The sequence below is a fragment of the Manihot esculenta genome, chromosome 7, assembly GCF_001659605.2.
Source record: "Manihot esculenta cultivar AM560-2 chromosome 7, M.esculenta_v8, whole genome shotgun sequence".
Taxonomy (NCBI): Eukaryota; Viridiplantae; Streptophyta; class Magnoliopsida; order Malpighiales; family Euphorbiaceae; genus Manihot; species Manihot esculenta.
Window position 1 is genome coordinate 11,598,464 of NC_035167.2, and position 21,666 is coordinate 11,620,129.

At 27.4% G+C, this 21,666-nt stretch overlaps 3 protein-coding genes across 8 annotated transcripts; all 3 read left to right on the plus strand.

The window, feature by feature from the left end:
• Nucleotides 1-3,847: 3,847 nt before the first annotated feature.
• LOC110619779 (probable E3 ubiquitin-protein ligase RHY1A) lies at nt 3,848-6,895 on the plus strand. Its single transcript, XM_021763328.2, has 3 exons — nt 3,848-4,387; nt 5,393-5,580; nt 6,301-6,895. The coding sequence occupies exons 1-3, from the start codon at nt 4,163-4,165 to the stop codon at nt 6,746-6,748; spliced, it is 861 nt and encodes a 286-aa protein (XP_021619020.1). The 5' UTR covers nt 3,848-4,162; the 3' UTR covers nt 6,749-6,895.
• Nucleotides 6,896-14,216: 7,321 nt separating this feature from the next.
• LOC110619417 (probable protein phosphatase 2C 63) lies at nt 14,217-17,523 on the plus strand. The gene is made up of 4 exons (XM_021762848.2): nt 14,217-14,669; nt 15,254-15,627; nt 16,275-16,511; nt 16,967-17,523. Exons 1-4 carry the CDS (start codon nt 14,390-14,392, stop codon nt 17,231-17,233), a joined length of 1,158 nt encoding a protein of 385 aa, XP_021618540.1. The 5' UTR covers nt 14,217-14,389; the 3' UTR covers nt 17,234-17,523.
• Nucleotides 17,524-18,793: 1,270 nt separating this feature from the next.
• Nucleotides 18,794-21,102, plus strand: LOC110619418 (zinc finger SWIM domain-containing protein 7). Of its 6 annotated transcripts, XM_043958423.1 has the most exons (6): nt 18,794-19,101; nt 19,178-19,315; nt 19,403-19,457; nt 19,559-19,808; nt 20,458-20,565; nt 20,665-21,102. In XM_043958423.1, the coding sequence occupies exons 2-6, from the start codon at nt 19,255-19,257 to the stop codon at nt 20,764-20,766; spliced, it is 576 nt and encodes a 191-aa protein (XP_043814358.1). In that variant the 5' UTR covers nt 18,794-19,101; nt 19,178-19,254; the 3' UTR covers nt 20,767-21,102. The 6 variants fall into 6 exon arrangements, with proteins under 6 accessions (XP_043814358.1, XP_043814357.1, XP_043814359.1 ...); XM_043958422.1 differs by having other exon boundaries at nt 18,795-19,315; XM_043958424.1 differs by having other exon boundaries at nt 18,833-19,315; nt 19,436-19,457.
• The last annotated feature ends 564 nt before the right edge of the window (nt 21,103-21,666 follow it).

Sequence of the window (21,666 nt, forward strand, 5' to 3'; positions counted from 1 at the left end):
TGAAATACCATAAAAGTTGTAGTTCTAGTCATGCTGTATAGAAAGTAGTAATATGAAATTATTTTCACAGCATACTAATAAATGAAACATCTTAATTGCATAAGAAAGATTGACTTTTTAAGATAAGAAAGATTGACTTTTAAGCATTATCTATGATGAAATGTTAGGTAGTCAACTGGGTCTAAGAATTAGCAAGTACGAACCAAATATTCTAGTTCGAAAGTATAATATTAAAGTGGAGAAATGAATTCTGTCTAACTCCTTATTAAATTTGTATATTCACAGCAATTTCAAACTAATTAAAAGGTCTAACAATAAAATAGTAAAATTAATTTTCTCCTTTATTTTATATTGTTTACCCTTTTAATTTTTTTTTCTCTCACAAATATTTAATTCTTTTCTATACATAAAAGTGAAGTGGTTGACACTCTAACTATTTCTAGTACCAAATTTGATAAAATAATACAGTGAAATTTTTCTAAAATTAGAACAATATATTGATAAAGGCTTCAATTTTCACGGCCTATTCAAACCCTAAATGAAGCAAGTATTGCTAGAATTGAATTTAGAATATGTATATAGTAAACAAAACTCAAATTCACAGTGAAATTTGAGTAAAAGCACTTGAAAAATTGTAACAAAAACACTCACAAATTGCAGTAAAAGCAACTATAATGTAATGAAATTTTAATTTGATAAAAAAAAATCATTCACAAATCTAAAGATAGAAGAGAAGAACGGAAAAAAAAACCCAATTGAAATTACAATATGGAAAAAGTCAAGTTCAAATTTCATAATTTATAATAATTATTAAGAAACACTAATAGAGATAACGAGAGAAAAAGAAAAATTCTTATTTGAATAAAAAAAACAGAACTCGAGCAGCTCATACGAGGGAGCCACAATGAGAATAGAAAAAAAAAATTAAGAGTTAGTGCAAAGTGAAATAAATTCTTACTTTGAAACTTTATTTACTTGGGATAGAATAGCTAACTCATTCAAAGTGAACTTCTTGAATAATTGGTTAATGTGGTAACCAAACAAAATTTACTTTCATGGAATTCTTATTTTCTTAGTTAAGTTAACCAAAACAAATAGAAGCTTAGTAATACTCTTTAAGTAGTTTAATATTGTAAAATATTTTTTAGCCTTAATTTTTGTGTATATATATGAGTTAATGATAAAAAAAACTTATATTTTTTATTTTATTGTAATTACACGATATATTTTTTTATCAATTAAAATTTAAACATTTTAAAATTGTTCTAATTGTACCTGTCATTACTTATGTTATTAAAAAATTAATGGAATTGTTACGTCAACGCCATGTCACCATGCCATATCAGCAAAGTTTAGAATTAATCGTCGAAAAAACTATATACTTTATTTTATTGCAATTATACCTATACTTTTATTTTTTTGCCAATTAAATTATATTTTTTTGTCAAAAGTTTAGAATTAATCGTCGAAAAAACTATGTACTTTATTTTATTGCAATTATACCTATACTTTTTTTTTTGCCAATTAAACTATATTTTTTTAATGTTTCACCAAATGTACCATACAGTTACTTGCATAGTTAGAGGCTTATAAAATTAAGTTACTCTTTTTCACTATTAAATATATTTAAAAATTACTATTATTATTATTTAATTTTTTTTATTTTTATTAATAATTTATAATAATAATAATTTATTTTAATCTTATTTTAATTAAAATCATTATCAACCGATTTTCTTTGAATCTGTCTAATATGCTTACTATTTAGCATTACTTTTAAAACTATCGTTAAAAAAATAATTTTATTAAATATATTAGCAATGAAGTATTAAAAAATAATTTAAAATAATATTTAATATAATTCAGCTTAAAAATATTAAAAATAATAAAATATTTTTTTAATTATTCTTTTAATTTTCAAGTATAATACTAATTCATATTTTTTCTAAATTATACTAATATTTAGAGTGAATTTTAAAAAAAATTAGTAAAATAAAAAAAACCTATACTTTAAATTTTGTTATAATTATATCCTAAATTTTTAAATTATTATTAGTTTTATCCTAAAATTTATTAATATTATAATTCTATTAGTTTTTAATGGTATAAATAGTAACTTTAAAAAAATTATATTTTAATTAGAAAAAAAATTAATTGTAGTAAAATTAAAAATAAATATTTTTTATTATTAATTCTTTTTTTTAATAATTTATTCCCACACTTTGATATTTTCAACTTAAAAATCATTATTATACCATAACAAATTATTTTAATTGTATAAAAATTTAATTACATTTTTAAAAATATTATTTATGCCAAACGTATGTTTATGATTTTTATTGTAAAGCTTGGATGCATTTTTTATATGGTTATTTAATTCGTGTGAATGATTCGCATCGGATCAAATGAAAACAAATTTAATGAAGGGATTAACAAATTTCAATGATCTAAAATAGAGCTTATCATATATAATTAGAGAAAAATTAGTTAATATTGACATTAAGACTTGTCTTGGCTTAAAAATTAAAAAACATATTGAAAGGTAAAATTTGAAGCTATTTTTTTTATTTTCTTTTTTTTTTTAACTTAAATTTATTTGATATGAGGATAAATTAGTTTTACGGTATTAAAATATGTTAAAATTAATACATATTAATTTTTATTTTTAAATCCAATAACTTAGTTTTTGTATTTCAATTTTTTATATTAGAAGTTTTTCAATCTAATTTTTCATTAATTATTTTTTAAATAATTAAAATATATTTACAGATTTAAAAAATAAGGTTTATAATAACAGAGTAAGTTCAAACGGAGAGAAAGATGTTGCTCCCCTTTATTTCTTTTCTTTTTGTCTGCCAGTGACGCCATTTATCTCTGTCACTTAAATCCATACATACGGATATGTTAGAACTTCTTTTCACGTCAGGCAGTTATTTAATTCTTCCAATATGTATGCGAGTAGAACTGCGTGGTAATTTGACCTGCTTTTCTTGTTTTTGTTACATTATTAGGCTGGAATTCCTTTAGAAGGACCCGTGCGTGAGGTCAGTCCGGCTTGACTCTCCTGACTGGATCGAGCTTAGTAACGTGGACAGATTCACCTTGAAGAGAGCCTAATGGACTCTGAATATGCTTTTTTCATTAGGACCTGATCTTGTCTCAAATGTGAAAAATCCTGTTGTTCATATATATAATTTCTTTTAAAAAAGTCTTTCAAATTTGATTTTGTTAATAAAGTTTGATTTTAAAATATTAAATAAATATTTTAACTAGATAAATTATTTAAATTATTTTTAGTAACGATGGTTTATAATAATTATAATATTTAACTAGATATCATAATAATTATACTATCAATATTCTCCAACACATTTCAATATGATCACGTTTATTGCTAACATTATTTACAAATAAAAAAAAGCAAAAAGAAAAGTTAAGACATCACATTAATTCATTTTTATTATTTATTACATTATTTTTATTTTATTTGTTTTATTTTAAATATTAATGTTAAATAAATATTTTAACTACATAAAATATTTAAATTACTTTAGTAATGGTATTTTATAATAATTATTATATTAAAATAATAATAACATTTAACAAAATAAAAGGAAACTAAAATTTATAATATTTATAGTAATATTTTAAAATTAATGAATTACCACAATTTAGATAATATTCGAATATTTATTTATTATTTAATTTCATGAAAAATAAATAAATAAGAAAAATATATAATATCGATATATTGCAAAAATAGGGCAGTATTCGACACCGTTTTACCTGAGTCAAACAGTTGAAACTTCGCCCTCAAAATCTTTATCTCTTCCTCTTTTCCTCCCCAATTCCAAAGTCCAATTTCTTTCCTTTTCTCTTCCTCCTATCATTTTCCATCTCTCGAAAAAACAAAGAGATGGATATCTCTCTCTCTGCGTTTCATGGAAGCTGTCTCTTGCTTTCCTGAAAATATCTTCCTCATTTCTTCCAAATTCTTCTCTTAAATTTCCCAATCTTTCTCTTCTTCTTCGAAAATCTCTCTGTCTCTCTCTGTCTCTGTCTCTCTCTCTCTCTATATATATATACACATATATTCAATTTCCTTGATATACAACTCTCTCATCGGATTGTGCAGCGTTGATTGTTGAATTTCTGTTGGTGTATGACGAGCGCATCAGAGCTATTTTACCAGAGGAGGTCGCGAGTGGGCAGAGCCACCACCGCCGATTTGGAGCTCGACCCTTCAAGTTCTGACCGAAATTTTCACCTTAATTACGCTCGCCGCCACCATCACCATCGTAATCATACCCGGCATGATTTGGACGGATGTGATCCTCTCCGGAGATCTCCGCACGTGCGTCAACTGTGCCATCGTCTCCCTCATGCTGTAAGGACATCGAATGTTCATTTACTATTTTATTTGTGTGGTGGAAAAATGCTTAAGAGAAGGAAAATTGTATTATTATTATTATTATTATTATTAAATTTTCTTTAATTTTCTTTACAAGATGGGAATATATATGATGCTAATTTGGACCGGAAAACTGACTAATAGAAAATGCATAAATGGAAATTTCATTAGTAATCTGAAATTTGTAAAACCAAATAAATATTTCTCTCAAATGTGAGCAACCCGAACAATTGACGTGTCCTTTTCTTGCACATAGCGCTGCAAGCGGCCATTTCTTTTTTTCATTGGGGTATCAAAGAATGTGAAATTCAAATAATTTAAAATTTCATTATATTCATGCTTCCATACTTACGATAAGCAATTAGAGAATGTAGTCTTTGGTCACAGACAGAGAAACAGAAAAAGAGAACAGATGAACAATGATTTCTTTAATAAAATTGCTGAACATGGTTTTTTTTTTCTTTAAATGCTGTATATTTAGCAATTAAGGAACTACTTATTCAGTAATCAATAGTAACTAGAAACCATAAGCTGCAAATAGTGTAGTTGGCATCAGATGTGGATTGTAGTTAGCATCCATTGTTTTCGGTTTAAACTGCTCAAATTCTATGTATGCCGTTGTTCTAAAACCATAGATCATTAGGTTCCTTTTTAGATGATGGGTGTTCCGCAATTCATTCAGATTTTGAACAGCAATAATGTATTTTACAGTATATGTCAAGTGCCTATGGGAAAAGGTGCCCAGATTTTCTTTTTTTTTTTTTTACATCTTGGTTCATTTGGCATAAGGCTGTGGTATTGTATTCTATTATGTTGCAACTTTACCACTGTTATGTTTACCGTGTTTGCTTTATAATGTCCTTTTCTCTCTGAATTGGATAGCCTAAATTATATTTAATCACTAATTGACCAATTTTTTAATTTTAGCAATGCTGGTTAATATGCTGCATTCTCATCTTTTATTGCATGTGGCTTTCTTAGGATCGTGCCTCAGGTCAACTTGATCAAGGCACAAGTCATTCTGTACCAAGCAGCAGTACCAGCTCAGAAACTTTGAGCGGCACAAGCAGGCCTAGACTGACTGGAAACGAAAGGCTTCCTGGAACTGTGCTACTTGCAAGGGCAAGACTTCTTGAGAGATTGAGAGGCGTGTCACTCTCTGGACACAGGTGATTGAACTATCTGTTTGCTTCCATATAAAACGTTACGTGTAAAATTGTCTTTGTATGTGAACTAGAATGACTTGGCAGCCATATCACTGACAGTGGTGAACTTTGGCATGTTTTATGCTTAGACATGTCCTGTCAAATTGCTACCTTTATTCTCCTCTAATGGATTGGAAGTGGATGGGATTTAAATTTTAGACGCAATATTATGATCAAATCCTTGCAAATCCATTGTGCAGTTGGAGCTACTGCTTTTACCCATATGAATTTCATGATTAAACCTCTAGGTGTCTAGTTAATAGGTAAAAGAAAGTAAGTACACAATTACAAACCAAAGACAATTTTGGAATTCTACTAAATTTTATCTGTATAAGAGTTTCTAAACACTTTTTTTTTTTCAAATTAAAGTTGACTTTACTTGAATAATTTTAATGACTTTTGGCAAAAATGGAGTAGGTAAGACTATAATGCTTTAGCTTTTACTTTTCACCCGAGAGTTCACATGGAAAACTGTCTACAGGCATATTATATATATAACCACTCAAATAAATATTTTGTATTACTCTGAATTTTATTACCATTACATTTAATTTATTGTTTTGACTAACTGGAACTGAGAAAGAGATGATTGATATGTTAAATTTTTCTGCTCAAGTAATTTCTGAATCGTTGGCTCTAAGTTGTGTTCTAATCTACTGAATTTTACATTTTGGCTTTATATAGGCGAAGTGGCAGAGTGTCATTTGGCATTTCCAGCAGGGAACATACATTTGGTGATGAAGCAAGGGTTGTTGAGACAGGGGACTGGGGAACTGACATTGCTTCGAGGTGGTCTGCCAGACAAATCCCTCTAGCTGACCCAACTTCTCAAACAGAAAGATTTCAATTAGTCCAGGAAATATACAAGAAGAAACCACCTGGTTTAACTCCAGAGGAGCTTGCAAGTTTACCTATAGAGTTATTTAGCAGCTTGGAAAAGGGCTTTGAAAGCGAAAATCTAGTGTCATGGGATTGTAGCATCTGTCTTGAAAGTTTCAAGGAAGGAGATAAGCTTATTCACTTAGCATGTGAGCATAGGTTCCACGCTGCCTGTTTGAATCCCTGGGTTCGAACTTGTGGTGACTGTCCATATTGTCGAAGAGATATAGTTGTAAGTCGTCACACGTCATAAATAGAGACTAGATGCCCTTGAAAGAGATTTTCCTTCGCCTTTTATGGTGTTTAATGACAGTTTTTGATTTGACCGAGTTTAGGATATGGTTTGTAATTTTGGTTCATATGATGTTCAGTTCATCAGCAGTTGAGTTGCAAACAAAAATTGCTCGTCTTTCAAGTCATCGGTATCTATTTGCAGCTGAGTTATGCCATTTGTTGAGTCTTACCGCTCATATTCTCAATTAAAGAAGGTAAGAAAACAAGAGTGGGAAATTTAAAGGATTTTCCTTTTTCCATCCGTTACTTGGAAAGGAGATAATGGCTTAAGGAAAATAAACTGAGAAAGTAATTTATGGAACTTACGAGTAATTTTCTCTTCAAATAGTAACTGTTGAGAATTATACTTTTACCATTGTAATAATTTATTTTAATTGTAAGAAATGCAAAATGCAAAATGCAAAATGGGTATTGTACTTCAAAAAGTAACTTCTCTCTTTTAATTGTTTTTGCTCTTTAATGACACGAAGAACTCGGTGGGCTTGAGATGATGATCAAACTACCTTTCATGAGTGGTTTGAAATTAGAACCGTTGTATGCAACAATTCAATATGAGAAATAAAAATTAAATATTCAATATGAGAAATAAAAATTAAATTAAAAGGGAGAGAAAAAAATAAAATAAATACCAACTCATTTAACCACTCTTTGCAATCCCAAATTTACCCGAAATCTGATTGTCATAGATAACCCAGTAGGCAAACACCGCAGAGGATGGGAGTAATTAGTGGGTATTTATTCAAAAAAATTTAATCGCTTTTGTCCTTGGAGGTGAACTTCAATTCTTCCAGAATGAAAAATTATGCTGAGAAGCTTTTGAGTTGGATGAGTTTCCAGGACCGAAGAGGTCAAGAAATCTGCAATAGAAGCTTGCGGTGGTTGTTCCTGGAATCTTACACCATGTTTGGATAGTTTATAGGGGAGTAAAATAAACAATTAGAGGAAAATAGTTTTTATTTTTTATTATTTATTTTCCATTTTCATGTTTATATAGATAGAAAATAAAATAAAATAAATAAATAAACTTATTTTTTCTTATTTGAAAAGAAAATATATTATTTTATTAAAATTATTAATACATCTTTTTTTTATATAAAATTAAAAAATTAAAGGGTATGAATGTAATTTTAAATTGAAATGTTGTTTCTCTTTATTTTCTCTTTAAATTGAAGAAAAAATAACCAAAACGTAAAATAAGTTTTATTTTCCCTTTTTTTTCCTTATTTTCCTTCATTTCTCAAACAAAAGTAAAATGGCATTTCAAAATTATTTTCCTCTCTTTATTTTTCATGCTTTTAACAAATATATTATTTAAACTTAGTTTGTTTAAAAAAAAATATTAAAAATTTATAGTTTGAGACATTCAAAAAATTTAGTCAATAAAAAATATATTTTTAATTAAAAAATTATTTAAAAAATAACTTATTTTTTTCAAAAAAATTATTTTTCATACCTAAAAATCTTTATTAATAAATTTTATTTTTTAATTAAAATTAAATAATAAAAAATAAATTATTTCATTAAAAAATATTTTTATAAAAAATATTTTATACAAAAAAATTATAAAATATTTTTTGTACAAATTATTTTTTATAAATAAATAGAAGCTTAAAAAAAGTAAAAAGACATTCTCAATGCCCATAAATAATTAAGCATAAATCCAAACTAGAATATTGGGTAACAAAGATAAGAATATATAATGGATATATATTCACTCTCCACCGTTGGAAAGAAGAATTGACATGCTTCAGCTGCCAGTACAGGTGACAAAGACTCACGATGAGAGATTCAAATTTTGAATTTTATTTTGTCTTTATAATATCTTAATCTAAACAGCGACTTTTTTTATAAAAAAAATAAAAAAAAACAATCCAAATATAGATAAGTGACTTAATTAGAGTTAGATGTGTGCAATCAATACATTTAATTAAATCAAATCAAAAAAATTAAAAATTAAATTAAAAAATCTGAAAATTAAAATTTATTATTTTAAAAAATCAAATCAATCAATTAAATTAAATTAAAAATAAATTAATTTGATTTGATTATAACTAATCAATTTTCTTACCATCAACACTTTACTATAAAATAATATCATTTTATATCTCTTTCCCACTCTCCATTATCAAAATTCAGCCTCACATACTACAAATCACATAAGTAAAATTTAAAATTTAAATAAAAGTAAAATTCAACATTTAAATACAATAAAGTAACAGATTTAGTCTGATGACAAAGTTTATCTGAATAAATCTGAGAGATATAAGTTTTATTTTTCATATTCTCAATCTCTCATTTCAAAAAAAAAAAGCACATAAAATTTTTAATTCTTAAAAGAACAGAGATATCATTTATAATTATTTATTTTATCTTTACATCTCATCGAATATATTTTATAGAAAATTATTTTTTAGTCCTTGAGATTTAATGTAATTAACATTTCTGTCCCTCTATTTTGGCGATTCAACACTTAAATCCTCCACTTTTTCTTCCGTCCGAATTCGTAGTCATTTCATCCAAAATGACCGTTTGGTCAAAGAGTCTAAGATGAGAGGTACAATTTTTTACCAAAAATGTCCTTAATGGCTATCATTTTTAAGAACTCATCTTCGCCGTCCAAGAATTCAATAAGAACCCATTAAAATATTGTCGTTCTCTTAATCTTTTTCACCCTAATAACACTTCTCCTAAATTTTTTCTCTAGAGAATTCTCTCTTGATTTAAGAGAAAAACAAGGATTATCAAACTTTGCTGCCTCTGCAACTCCAACTCCAATTCCACATCCTATTATCAGAATGGCTTGTTCAAGAACTCTCTACCCTTCTTTGTACTTCACTACTCTCTCCTCCATTTCCATTTCCAAGAATTTCATTACTTTACACTATATTCTTGAATTCACCATGGATGCGGCTGAGAAATCTGCAGCTAGAGCAAGAACCCATATTTTGGGGTTCTTCACATTTCAGGATTTGATTTCCCAGAGAAAAAAATGGGTTAAATAATTGTATGGAGATGATAGATCAAACTTTTATGAACATGGACTAGCCATAGATGATCTGCACGCTTCCCTACATCCATTGGTCATCTCCATTTACTGTATGCTAATATCAAGATCTTGCTTAATGTAACCATAATGAATCATAAAAAATAGAGAAACTTTTTGTGAGGGTCAATTTTATCAATTCACTTATCCCAAACGGCTATTTTGGACTGAAAAGACTACGAATTCGGACGGAAAAGAAAGTGGAGGACTTAAGTGTTGAGTCGTTAAAATAGAGGGATAGAAGTGTTACTTACGTTAAACCTCATGGACTTATAAAAAGTAATTTTTCCTATATTTTATTTTTCTTCTTATTATGAAAAAATTAATTATGTCTTTACAAATGATTTTTATTTGTTATTGTTGCATTTTTGACAGAAATAATATACCAATGGTAAACTTTTAAGCAGATTCATAAAATAATTCTGTGGATCATATAAATCTATTCTCATAAATCAAAATCTATTTCTAAATAAAAATGAGGCAAAATCAAGTTAACATAACAAATAACGTCATTTTCATCATCACCCGATAAGATTTTATAGTCATCAAACTAGCCATGAACATCCACATCGAAATCCTCTTCTTCATGAAACTCTCCAATCACATTAGCTTTAGCCTCATTCATAATATTTTCAAAACCAACTTCATATTGCTCTATTTTTGTGTTAAACAAAATTAGAGGGACTAACACTTTATCATGTTTATGATAAAAAATTAAGATGACTATATGAAAATATAAGAAAATAGCTAATGCATTAAGCCTATATAAAAAAAAAAGGATAAGAACAAATAATATACAAAAATTTTAAGGCCAATTGCATCAATACTCAAGTGTATTTGTATTTTAATTATTTTTTTTTTAAATTTTAATTTAATTTTAGCTAATCTGTAAATTTTTAATTTTAATAATTTAATTAATATTTCACATATATTATTATTATTAATTTTTAAATAAAAATTAATTTTATAAATAAAAATAATATTAATTCATATTTAATTATAATTAAATAATATATTTAATTCTAAAAATAATAATAATTTATGCAGTTGATTACTTCGACTGTAAGTAAATTTTATTTTATATTAATAATTACGAAAAATTTATAATAAATATATTATTTTTAATTATTTTTTATATAATATTATTTTTAATTAAATAAAAAATTTATTATAAAATATTTATAATTATTACTGTAAAATAAAATTTATTATTGTTAAAGATATGAAATATATATTTAATAATTAAATTATTTATTTTAATTTTAAAAATTAATCAAAATTATATTTAAATATAAATATTATATTAATTTATTTAAAATTTAAACGTTTAAATTAGAATATAAAATAATAAATATTAGACATTTTCAGTTAATTAATAATAATAATAATAATAATAATAATAATAATAATAATAATAATAATAATAATAATACAGTGCCAAGCTAATTAGACTCAAATTTAGACATTTAAATATTAGATAAAATTGTATCAAAAATTAAAGGTTGAGTAATTTAAATTAGCATATAGTTAATGAAATTAAAACTAATTAATATATTTTTTGAATAAAAAAAACCGAAAAAAATAAAAATTAATTATTTTTAAACTGAGAATTGGAGGAGTAAATGTATTTATTTAAATATACTTATCACTAGGTAGAGTGCAAATAAAAAAAATTAATCTTAAAATTTGAATAATTATTTACCATATTATTTTCTATTTATTAATAATTTGCTAAATAATTTTAAATGAACCAAACATTGCACGGGGAGAAAATTTCATATTATTGTGTACAAAATTCATTTAAAAATCTTCTTATCATAAGTATTAAGAAAAGGATGAGATTTGATAAAAATTTCGATTTAATTCCTTTTAAGAAAGAAGTCATTTAATTTTAAATTTTTACTTTGTTAATAAAATAATTATTTAAAAAAAATTAAGAAATTAATGTAATTAAAAAAACATAATAATTTCAAAAATAGAAAACCAAAGACTAAAGTTATGCACTACAAAATAGAAACCAAATCTACCTTTACCTAACGTTTTTTAGTTCTTAATTATCATACTTAGATGCTAAGTAAAGGGTAAAGCTGTAAATAGCCCAAAATTTATATGGAAATAAAATTAATAATTATAAATTTAATATCATGTATTCATATATAAAAGCCAAAATAAAGAGAAAATTTAAAATTTTTTCTAATGTTCGAAATTCTTTTTTAATTTCTATTAAATATTTTTATATAAATTTATTAATATATTTTATTTTTAAATTAAAATTAAGTAAAATAAATAAATTATCTCATTTTTAAATTCAAACAAACAGAGCCATAATATGATAATTAAATTTTTTTTCTCAATAAATTAATTTTTTTCTTTTTGAATAAAATAAAATTTTTTCTTAATTCAATATAACTCTGTGACTTTGTTTTAGCATTTTATTTTTCTGCTGTAATTTTGTTTTCATCCTTCTGATATAATTTTCTATGTAGTCAATGCAATTAAAAATTTTAAATTTACTTTTCTTTTTTTTTTGTTCGTATATTTTGTAACTTTTTTCTGAATAAATTAATTTTTTTTTCTCTTTTTGAATCACAAGGTTCCAAAACCTCCAGTTTTGCCATTTATTAATTCAATATAATTTTACAGCACATAACAAAATGCAGGAATTTGATTAGTTTATATTTAATTTTATTTAAATATTAAAATAAATATTAACAAAATAATTATTAAACTTTTTTTATTAATCCACAGTTACTTCAAAATGTAAATTTGATTCGATTTAAAATTAAAATAAATTAAATAAATTAAAAATTGAAATGATAGTATTTATAAAAATTAAATTGAATTAATTTTGAATGAGAACTGAATCAAATCAAATTAAATCAGATCGATTTAATTTGATTTATTTTATTCGGTTCAACCTTTTAACAGTATTTTTATTTTTTAAATTTTATTTTTAGTATTATAAAATTTAATTAAAATATTTTAATATTAATTATAATATAATATCTCAGTATTATAAAAAAATAATATATTATTATTATTAATTCATTTAATTTAATTTTTTAAATTAAAATTGAATTAAATCAAAATAAATAAAATTTTTAAAATTAAAAATTAAATGAAATTAAATTAAAATAAATAAAAAATTAAACTAAATTTCTAAATTAATTCCATTCCATTAAATATTTTATTTAAACTCAATAGTGAACCGTCTAATGCAACTTAAGCAAAAAATTTTAGCAAGATCTAGGCGCATTGGTACAGCGAACACGAAATTGAAAATGACAAACCTCTATTTTTTTTAATTTTTTTTCCTAACAGGACAAATATCTATTCAAATCCGTTAGCAGCCACCTACCTTAATTGCTATTTTAGCTAAATATTTAATTTGCTCCTCTAATTATTTTTGAAAATGAAATCAAGTACCTGAAATTTTTTTAATACAATTCACGCGTTGAATATTTTAAAATGACGTCATCAAAATAAATTTAACAGAAAACCAATATTAATAACCTTGGTGTTAAATCACCTTTATTTGTTTCGAGCGAATTTATTTTTAACTTATAAAATACTATTCATTCTGTTTTATAATTTATGTTTATTTTATTTTATTTTTTTAAATATATTAAAAAATAATTTTTAATTGTATTATTTTTAATATATTAAATTTTATTAAATATTAAAAAATATTTTAAATATTTATTTTAAAAATAATAATTAATAAAAAATTATTTTAAAAATAAAATAAAATTAAATAGAATTATAACAATCTATTTATATATTATTATAATATAAAAAATAAAATAAATAATAATTTTAAAATAATAAATAAAATTTACAAAGTAAAAAAATATATTATTATTAATAGAATTTAAACGAATATAAATTTAGTTAATTTTTTATACTTTTACGATAAATAAATTTAATTTAAAATTTAAAATTAATTAAATGTCTGTATTGTTTTTAATAGTTAAATAAGTTTTCATCTTATATAATATTATTTTTTAATAATAAAAATATTTTTTATATAATAAAATTTATTTTTAATTTTAAAAATTATTTATTATATTTATATATTTTAAAATTTTTATAATAATTAAAATATTAAATAATTAATTTTTTAAATTATAAAAATAATATTTTATTATTAAAAAATAATATTATATTATATTAAAATTTATTTTAAAATTTTATGTAATGATATTAACAAAATTCTAAAAATTTAGAACCCGACTGACCGGTGATCGCGTGAATGGTCAAACTAAAAGAAATTGAAATAAATGAAAATTAAAATTAAAGAAAAAGAAAAAGGAAACGGAATTTTACTTTAAACGCGTAGAGTACACTGTAATAAAGCAAACATATATAGAGAGTCGTCTTCCTCATCACGCGGCATCTTTCTTTTGCCACGCACTTTCCTTTTCCTCTTTTCTTTCTCTTACTCTGTTCACGCTCCTCTCTCTCTCTCTTTCAAAATCCATTCCCAATTTCCCTTTCTCAATCTCATCATTCGTTTCTTAATTTCTCCAACTACGACTCCGACGAGGAGATTAGGCGATGATGTTGCGGTTCTGCTGCCGGCCTCTTGAACGCTGCTTCGGGAGGCGACCTGGTGTTGGTGGTGGTGGTGGTGGTGATGCCTTGATGTGGCATACGGATTTGAAATCGCACGCTTCCGGTGACTATTCGATTGCGGTGGTTCAAGCTAACTCTAATTTGGAGGATCAGAGCCAAGTGTTTACGTCTCCTTCCGCGACTTATGTTGGGGTTTATGATGGCCATGGTGGTCCTGAGGCTTCTAGATTCGTTAACAAGCATCTCTTCCCTTTCATGCATAGTAATTACTCAATCTTTCTCTTTTTCTTCTCTTTCTTTTTTGTTCGGGCTCTGTTTCTGTGCAATTTGCCCTAAACAGAGCATAACAGGACAGAGGTAGAATCTCTATAGTTGTTTGATACTGAGGTTAATTGCGTATTGTTTGGTTTGTTGTGTCGTTTGCGCGTGATCAAAGTGATATTCGTGAACTCTTTTGGATGTATTTGCGATCATTCATTTTGCTTCATCATTTGTCAATACTATATGCATCCATTTGTCGTATCTTATTAATCAATTATGATTTTTGTTAGCTTTCTTTGTGTGATTCTGTTGTTTCCAACTGAATGAGCTGTTGTGTTTGATTGGTGGGAAAATAATGGACTTTTGAATGCCTTAAACTTCAATATTTGGTATTTGAGAATTTAGGAGGAATGATTAAAAAAAATAATAATAAAAATACACCCAATCTTGAAAAAAAAAATTACAGTAAATGTGAGACTCAGTTTTTGCTGCCAAACATTAGGGTTGGACTCGCTCATCAAAGCCTCAAACCTATCTATTTGTGTGTTTGTCTTTCTCCCACTCAATTTTATGTTTTATTCGCAGAATTTGCTATAGAGCAAGGGGGATTATCAGCTGATGTCATAAAGAGAGCGTTTAATGCCACGGAGGAGGAATTTTGTCATTTAGTGAAACGATCATTGCCAGTGAAACCGCAAATTGCGTCAGTTGGATCATGTTGTCTAGTTGGAGCAATCACAAATGATGTCTTATATGTTGCAAATTTAGGGGACTCGAGAGCAGTCCTTGGACGAAGAACTTATGAAGATAAAAAAAAACCAGTGGTAGCAGAACGGTTATCAACAGATCACAATGTTGCTGTGGAGGAGGTTAGGAAGGAAGTTGAGGCACTTCATCCTGATGATTCGCATATTGTGGTTTATACACGTGGGGTTTGGAGAATTAAGGGCATAATTCAGGTAGCTTGACTTGATTTGAATCCCACCCCCCTCTGCTTTTTGCTAGATAATTACACATTTGGCTTATTAAGTTTAATCAATAACGTATATATTGTTTAAATGGTTTAGGAGTCATTGAAGTTTTTGTCTTTATCTTGCCTCTGCAGCGATGCATGGTTCTTTTTTTTTTTCTTTTTTTTTCTTTTTTGCTTCTTCAACATCTCTGTGTCTTGAAATGTAAATATGGTGATAATTGGATCATGTTGACCATTGTTGTTTTTATCGATGTCCTTTGCTTTATCGATACACCTCTATAAGTTGAAAAAACACTATGATTAGAATATTTAATTGTTGCAAGGGCCATAATCCATGTGCTTCCTGGAATCCTATGCTCTCTCAATAAAGCATTATATCTTCTGTGCCTGAGATGAACACTATTACTAACTGCTACTTGAGCATTGAGATGATGATTCACCATATTTCCCTCCTCCTCAAATTTTCCCCTTTTAACTCAACTGGGTGCTTGGATTTTAACTTAACTGAGTTAAAATGTGTGCTTTTGCTGTTGGCAGATATTTAATTTTCCCTTTGATATCCTCTGGCCAGCATGGTTAAGGACTATTAGAGAAGTGTGATTCTAAACCTTTTTCTTATTTTTTCTATTTCAGGTATCTAGATCTATTGGTGATGTTTATCTGAAGAAACCTGAATTTAACAGAGATCCGTTGTTTCAGCAATTTGGAAACCCTATTCCTTTAAAGCGGCCGGTTATGACAGCAGAACCCTCAATACTCATTAGAAAGATCAGACCACAGGATTTGTTCCTGATCTTTGCTTCAGATGGTCTTTGGGAACAGCTGAGTGATCAAGCAGCTGTGGAGATTGTTTTCAAATACCCTAGAGCTGTGAGTTCCTCTTTGGCTTTCATCTGTCATTTAATAAAAAGAAATGGTGGGGTACAAGTAAATGCCATAGTTTAGGGTAAATAAATACCTTAAAATATTTATTTTAAATTACGTTTTCTTGTAGTAGTTAAGGTACAATTATTAAAAGTGGAAAAATTTTGGATTTTTTAAAAAAATTATCCCTTATTTTGAAATTAGAAGCTTGATCGATTACATGGGAATGCAATAATTCATTTGATTTTCTGTCTCATCTATCTTTTACTGTGAGCATACCATTGAAAAAAAAAAGTGTAGTTCTGGTGTTATCTGATCTCTTGAACAAAACAGTGTTTCATTTGTAGTGAAAAATGAAGTAGAAAGCTTTACTTAAAATTTTCAACTGCATAGTATTTTGATAACTTGGGAGGTTTTGAGTAGTTTATCTAACTATGATTTGGCTGCTTTGCACCTGCCAGGGAATAGCTAAGAGATTGGTGAGAGCTGCTCTTCAGGAAGCTGCGAAGAAAAGAGAAATGAGGTATGATGATATAAAGAAAATTGACAGGGGCATAAGGCGTCACTTTCACGATGATATCACTGTGATAGTAATTTATCTTGATCACAAAGGCCCCTCAAATGATAGATCGAAGCAGAATGCCATTGGCTGCACCACTGCTCCTGTCGATATTTTCTCTCTAAATGCAGACCAAGTAGAAAAGGATTTTCTTCATTCAATTTCTTGAGGAAACCCTTTGGGAGGGTGATACTGACTTCTGGATGTTTAGGTTATACTTATGGGTTGCAGATTGACGCTGGACGTAAGACAGGTTTCTTCCTTGTGTAGATAAGTTGATGGATAGGTGGATGCCTATGGAAATTGGGATTAAAAGAAAAAGAAAATAAAAACTGCCATAAACTTTTCCATGTGAAGATCTAACCATGTTTTTCTTCATTCTGCTGATGATTTATTGATTTTATAGATTGCCATCAATTTTGTACTCCTTTTTCAGAAATTAGATCTCCTTCTCTGTGATTGATCTCTGTCTGCATATGACGTTTATTTTTAAGGTATTCGCATTGTTTTGTGTAGGTAAATGAAATTAGGCACCAATGAAATGCAATGGATTTGATGAAAAGCCTTGTAAAATCTGTATTACCGGTTCAATTCATTATAAACATGAAACAAAAGCAACTCATTAATTTTTCATAGAAGAAACAAACAAAACTAAGAAAGTTGAAAAGATGGGGAGAGAGAGAATGATATGGGCTTTTTAATTGTGTATATTTGTGAGCTACTCGAGATTTAATTTGATAAAAATTCGATTGAACAAAATTCGATTGAACGTGAGATTTAATTTGATAAAAACTCGATTGAACTCGACTCGATTTCTAAATGAGTCAAATTCGAATTTAATTTTTATGTTTGTTTAGTAAACGAGTCAAATTTGAGATTTATAGTATTCGATTCGTTAAAACTTATGAGCTCGACTCGTTTTTGAGTTTATGAGCAGACTCGTGAATAGTCTTATCGATTTGTGAATAATTTTATTAAGTAAACTGAGATTATTATGATACGAGAAATAAATTCAAATTTTATATATACATTCATGAGTTAAATCTAAATTTTTTAATATTTAACTCTATACAGTTTAATTACACTCTTAAACTTGCATATATTTGAATGTTTAAAATTTAAAAACTATTTTTATAAGTTTACTAGTAAATTTATGAATATATTTATTTAACTAAAATTATTTTAATTTTAAATTTATTAATTTTAAACTAAAATTTATTATATATGTAAATAAATTAAATTATCTTTGAACTATTCGAGACTAAATTTGATAAAAATTCGATTTATCTAAATTTATTTACTAAACAATACAAGTTTGGACTTTTTAATACTCGATTCGAATTCGAAATAAGTAAAACTTTAATTCGATTCGAGGTCGAAAAAATTTTAACGAACCAAATTTAAAATTTTTAAAATTTAACTCGATTCGATTCGATTCATTTATACATGTATTTAACTTTATAATCGATTTTATAATTATAAATTTAACATATTATAACTTTTCATTATTTAATTTAGCTAGTTAAATATAATAGGTGAATTTGTAATTATAAATTTAACATATTATAACTTTTCATTCAGCCTTTAACTAAGGGGCTATCTGATACGAGTGATTTTGTGCGGATGGACAGAGATTATTGCATGCTTTTTCACTAAACAAGTGCTCGCAGATTTTTTTTAAGAAAAAGCTATGTATTATATTTTTTAAAAAACTTTTCATTTCCTTTTTAAAAATTGAAGGTATAGTTACAATATGTATATTTTGTCGAATGCAATCTGATTAAAATTGATGTTATACCCACACTTCTTAAAGGAACTTAGAAATTTTCATTATTCACGACGGGGGTTGAAATTATTGAAGGCATGGTCGTTGGGACTGGGAACGCTTATCTGCCAAAAGATTTCTTAAAGAAATTCTTAATTGACAGAAAAGAAAAGAAAAAAAAGAAAACAAATCCAAAGATTAAAATTTAAAATTTTAAAGAGTGAAATGTACCCGTTGAGATTGCTCAAGTCATAAATCATTACTCATAAACAGTTGTAACACAGCTTCACGCGGCACTTGATTTTCAATAGACTGACGCGAAAGTGAGAAGCTTTTAAGTAACCATAGATTCAATTTTCTCTTCTTTGAAGCAAAATCATCTACTTCCTAAAAAACTTCTGCAGATTCGGAGTGGAAAACAAAGAATGAGCGCAAGTTCTTTGGTTGCGGAATCTCTGTGGAAAACCATTGAGTCAACTCTTACAGGTCCTTTGTTTCATAAAATTTTTCTTTTATTCCTTTATTTATTTGAGGTTAGAGAATATTTTGAAACCCACCCACTAAAAAAATTAGGTTTGATTTTGTTTTATTGGTGGCTGGTGGCAGTGACTGAGGATCAGCTCTCAATGTTAGTAAGCATGCTTACTTTTGTTCTACAATTTGTTTAGATTGTGTAAGTGGGTATTTGTTATTTTCCAAAATTTTTAATCTCTTTTTTTTAATTTTTAGCTTGCATTTCTTGTTTGGTAAAAACTTTGAGAGTGCGACTAGGATAGTGGATCAAAGAGGTGTTTGTTCTACAATTTGTTTAGATGATGTAAGTGGGTATTTGTTATTTTCCAAAATTTTTAATCTCTTTTTGTTAATTTTTAGCTTGCATTTCTTGTTTGGTAAAAACTTTGAGAGAGCGACTAGGATAGTGGATCAAAGAGGTGTCAAGAGGATTTCTGGTGAACCCAGTGGTCGTTCCATCTTTCAGGTTCTCTCCAACCCTTTGCCCTATATTATATTGTATTCACATGTATTACTTGTATGGGTATTTTACAGTATGAATTTAAGGCCTAAATTGGGTTTGAAAATGCATCGTGAACTAAAATGGGTTTTAATTTTTTAGAGAAAGGAGGTGGTAATGAGCTGTGAATGTTCAGCTTAGAAGGGGAGTTTGACTAACAAAGATTTGGAGAGCAGAAAATTATCGAATCTTTTTCTTTTTTAGGTTCATTCAATCATACTCAATTTGATGGAATTGTTTGTTCTTAAAGAGGATCTTCTATAATTTCATACCTGAAGGATTATTTCTTGCCTTGGTCCAGTTATTACTAACTTGCTTCGGTGTTGCTAAAATGTTAAAGAAGAATGCTCAGAAAATTTAGATGATATATAGCCATATCAAAGGGGAATGCTCTAGAAATTCTAATTGCTTTTTAGCCAAATGATTACAGGTTTGAGGATTAGGATCTGCCAAAATTTTCCATTAATTTGGTAGGAGAAACTCTAGTTGGATAAGGGCATAAATGTTGTCAAACTTATTGTTATAATTATTCAAAAGATGGCTGTAAAGAGTTTAAGACTGGATTTTTAATAAACACATTGAGGAAGTGGTTTTCTTGTTTATATGGCATCGTCAGGTGGTGGCGGAATCACAGAGAAAGGAGGAATACTTCTGTTTTCCTGAACAATATTGTGCCTGTTACTCGTTCTTTTATGACATTGTAAACAGAGGAGAGCAACTTTGCGTAAGTTTGTCTTCTTGGTGGTTCATCATTTGTATTTTGTGTACACTACTTTTCTCTAATGTAGTAGTGATTAATTCATTTTTTTTCTCCACTTTCTAGTGTAAGCATCAATTAGCTGCAAGACTTGCTGCAGCATTGGGAACATGTGTCAATGTCCGGGTATCTGATGAGCAACTAGCACTATTACTTGTGAAACTCTAACAGCTGGAAGATGAATTTAGGCTTTGAAGATGAGGTGGTATGCTCCAAGAAAATCACGCTGAGAAGTTTATTTTAGAATATAGCTGTTTTAAGAATATGAATTTTGCATCCTTACTTAGATTGGGAAATTACGCTGTATTTTATGCTGTACTGTTGCACAACAATCGCCTTAATGGGAATGCAGTTCTATAAAATTTATGTGGTGCTATTTTTCCCCTGCTGCATGTCCTGAAGCATTGGCAAGCAAAGAGCTAGAGCTAACACACCAAATATTGAAATGTACATATTAAACTTGCTTCTGTTTAGTTTTCATTATCTGATGACATCTTTTTTTGTTGAATAATTTTTGGAGAACATAGCAGCTCTGAATGTTTTCTGTTTAGATGGTTTTCTACATCTCTCTCACTGCAAGTGAAAGATGCATCAAGAAGACAATGGGTAGAATTTTTTTTTTTTTTTGTGAGTAGTTTAGGGGATAGTGAGTTTATTCTATATTTTCATTCTAGCTTTGGGTCAGATGATATAGAACACAAAGTAAAATGCTAAAGAAGCAATGTTCAGAACAGAATGGGGAACATCAAAAGGAAATGAATTACCTTGTGCTAGTAAAACCACTAGAAAGTAAAGGAGAGGGAGACAGGGAGGGAGAGGTATAACCTAAGGGGGGCTTTAGAAAATAAAATGAGCTTGTCTTGATAGCTTTTTGATTGCAAAGCACCCGGACAATTAAGTTTAGGGGATATTTTCTCAAGGAGGTGCATTATTTTCCAATAGGCAATAAAATGGTTGAGAAACTTGTGGACTGAAGGGTGTAGAATGTCAAATTGGGGTTGGATTTGCAAAGTAGAATTTGTTTGGGGATTGCTTCATATACACTTTTGAAGATGCGGAATGAGTTCC

Coding starts and splice junctions, on each gene's coding strand:
- LOC110619779 (XM_021763328.2), top strand. CDS start 4,163: ATGACGAGCGCATCAGAGCTATTTTACCAGAGGAGGTCGCGAGTGGGC. Junction 4,388..5,392: donor GCCATCGTCTCCCTCATGCT/GTAAGGACATCG, acceptor TGGCTTTCTTAG/GATCGTGCCTCAGGTCAACT. Junction 5,581..6,300: donor GTGTCACTCTCTGGACACAG/GTGATTGAACTA, acceptor GGCTTTATATAG/GCGAAGTGGCAGAGTGTCAT.
- LOC110619418 (XM_043958423.1), top strand. CDS start 19,255: ATGAGCGCAAGTTCTTTGGTTGCGGAATCTCTGTGGAAAACCATTGAG. Junction 19,316..19,402: donor CATTGAGTCAACTCTTACAG/GTCCTTTGTTTC, acceptor TAAAAAAATTAG/GTTTGATTTTGTTTTATTGG. Junction 20,566..20,664: donor ACAGAGGAGAGCAACTTTGC/GTAAGTTTGTCT, acceptor TCCACTTTCTAG/TGTAAGCATCAATTAGCTGC.
- LOC110619417 (XM_021762848.2), top strand. CDS start 14,390: ATGATGTTGCGGTTCTGCTGCCGGCCTCTTGAACGCTGCTTCGGGAGG. Junction 14,670..15,253: donor TCTCTTCCCTTTCATGCATA/GTAATTACTCAA, acceptor TTTTATTCGCAG/AATTTGCTATAGAGCAAGGG. Junction 16,512..16,966: donor TTTTCAAATACCCTAGAGCT/GTGAGTTCCTCT, acceptor TGCACCTGCCAG/GGAATAGCTAAGAGATTGGT.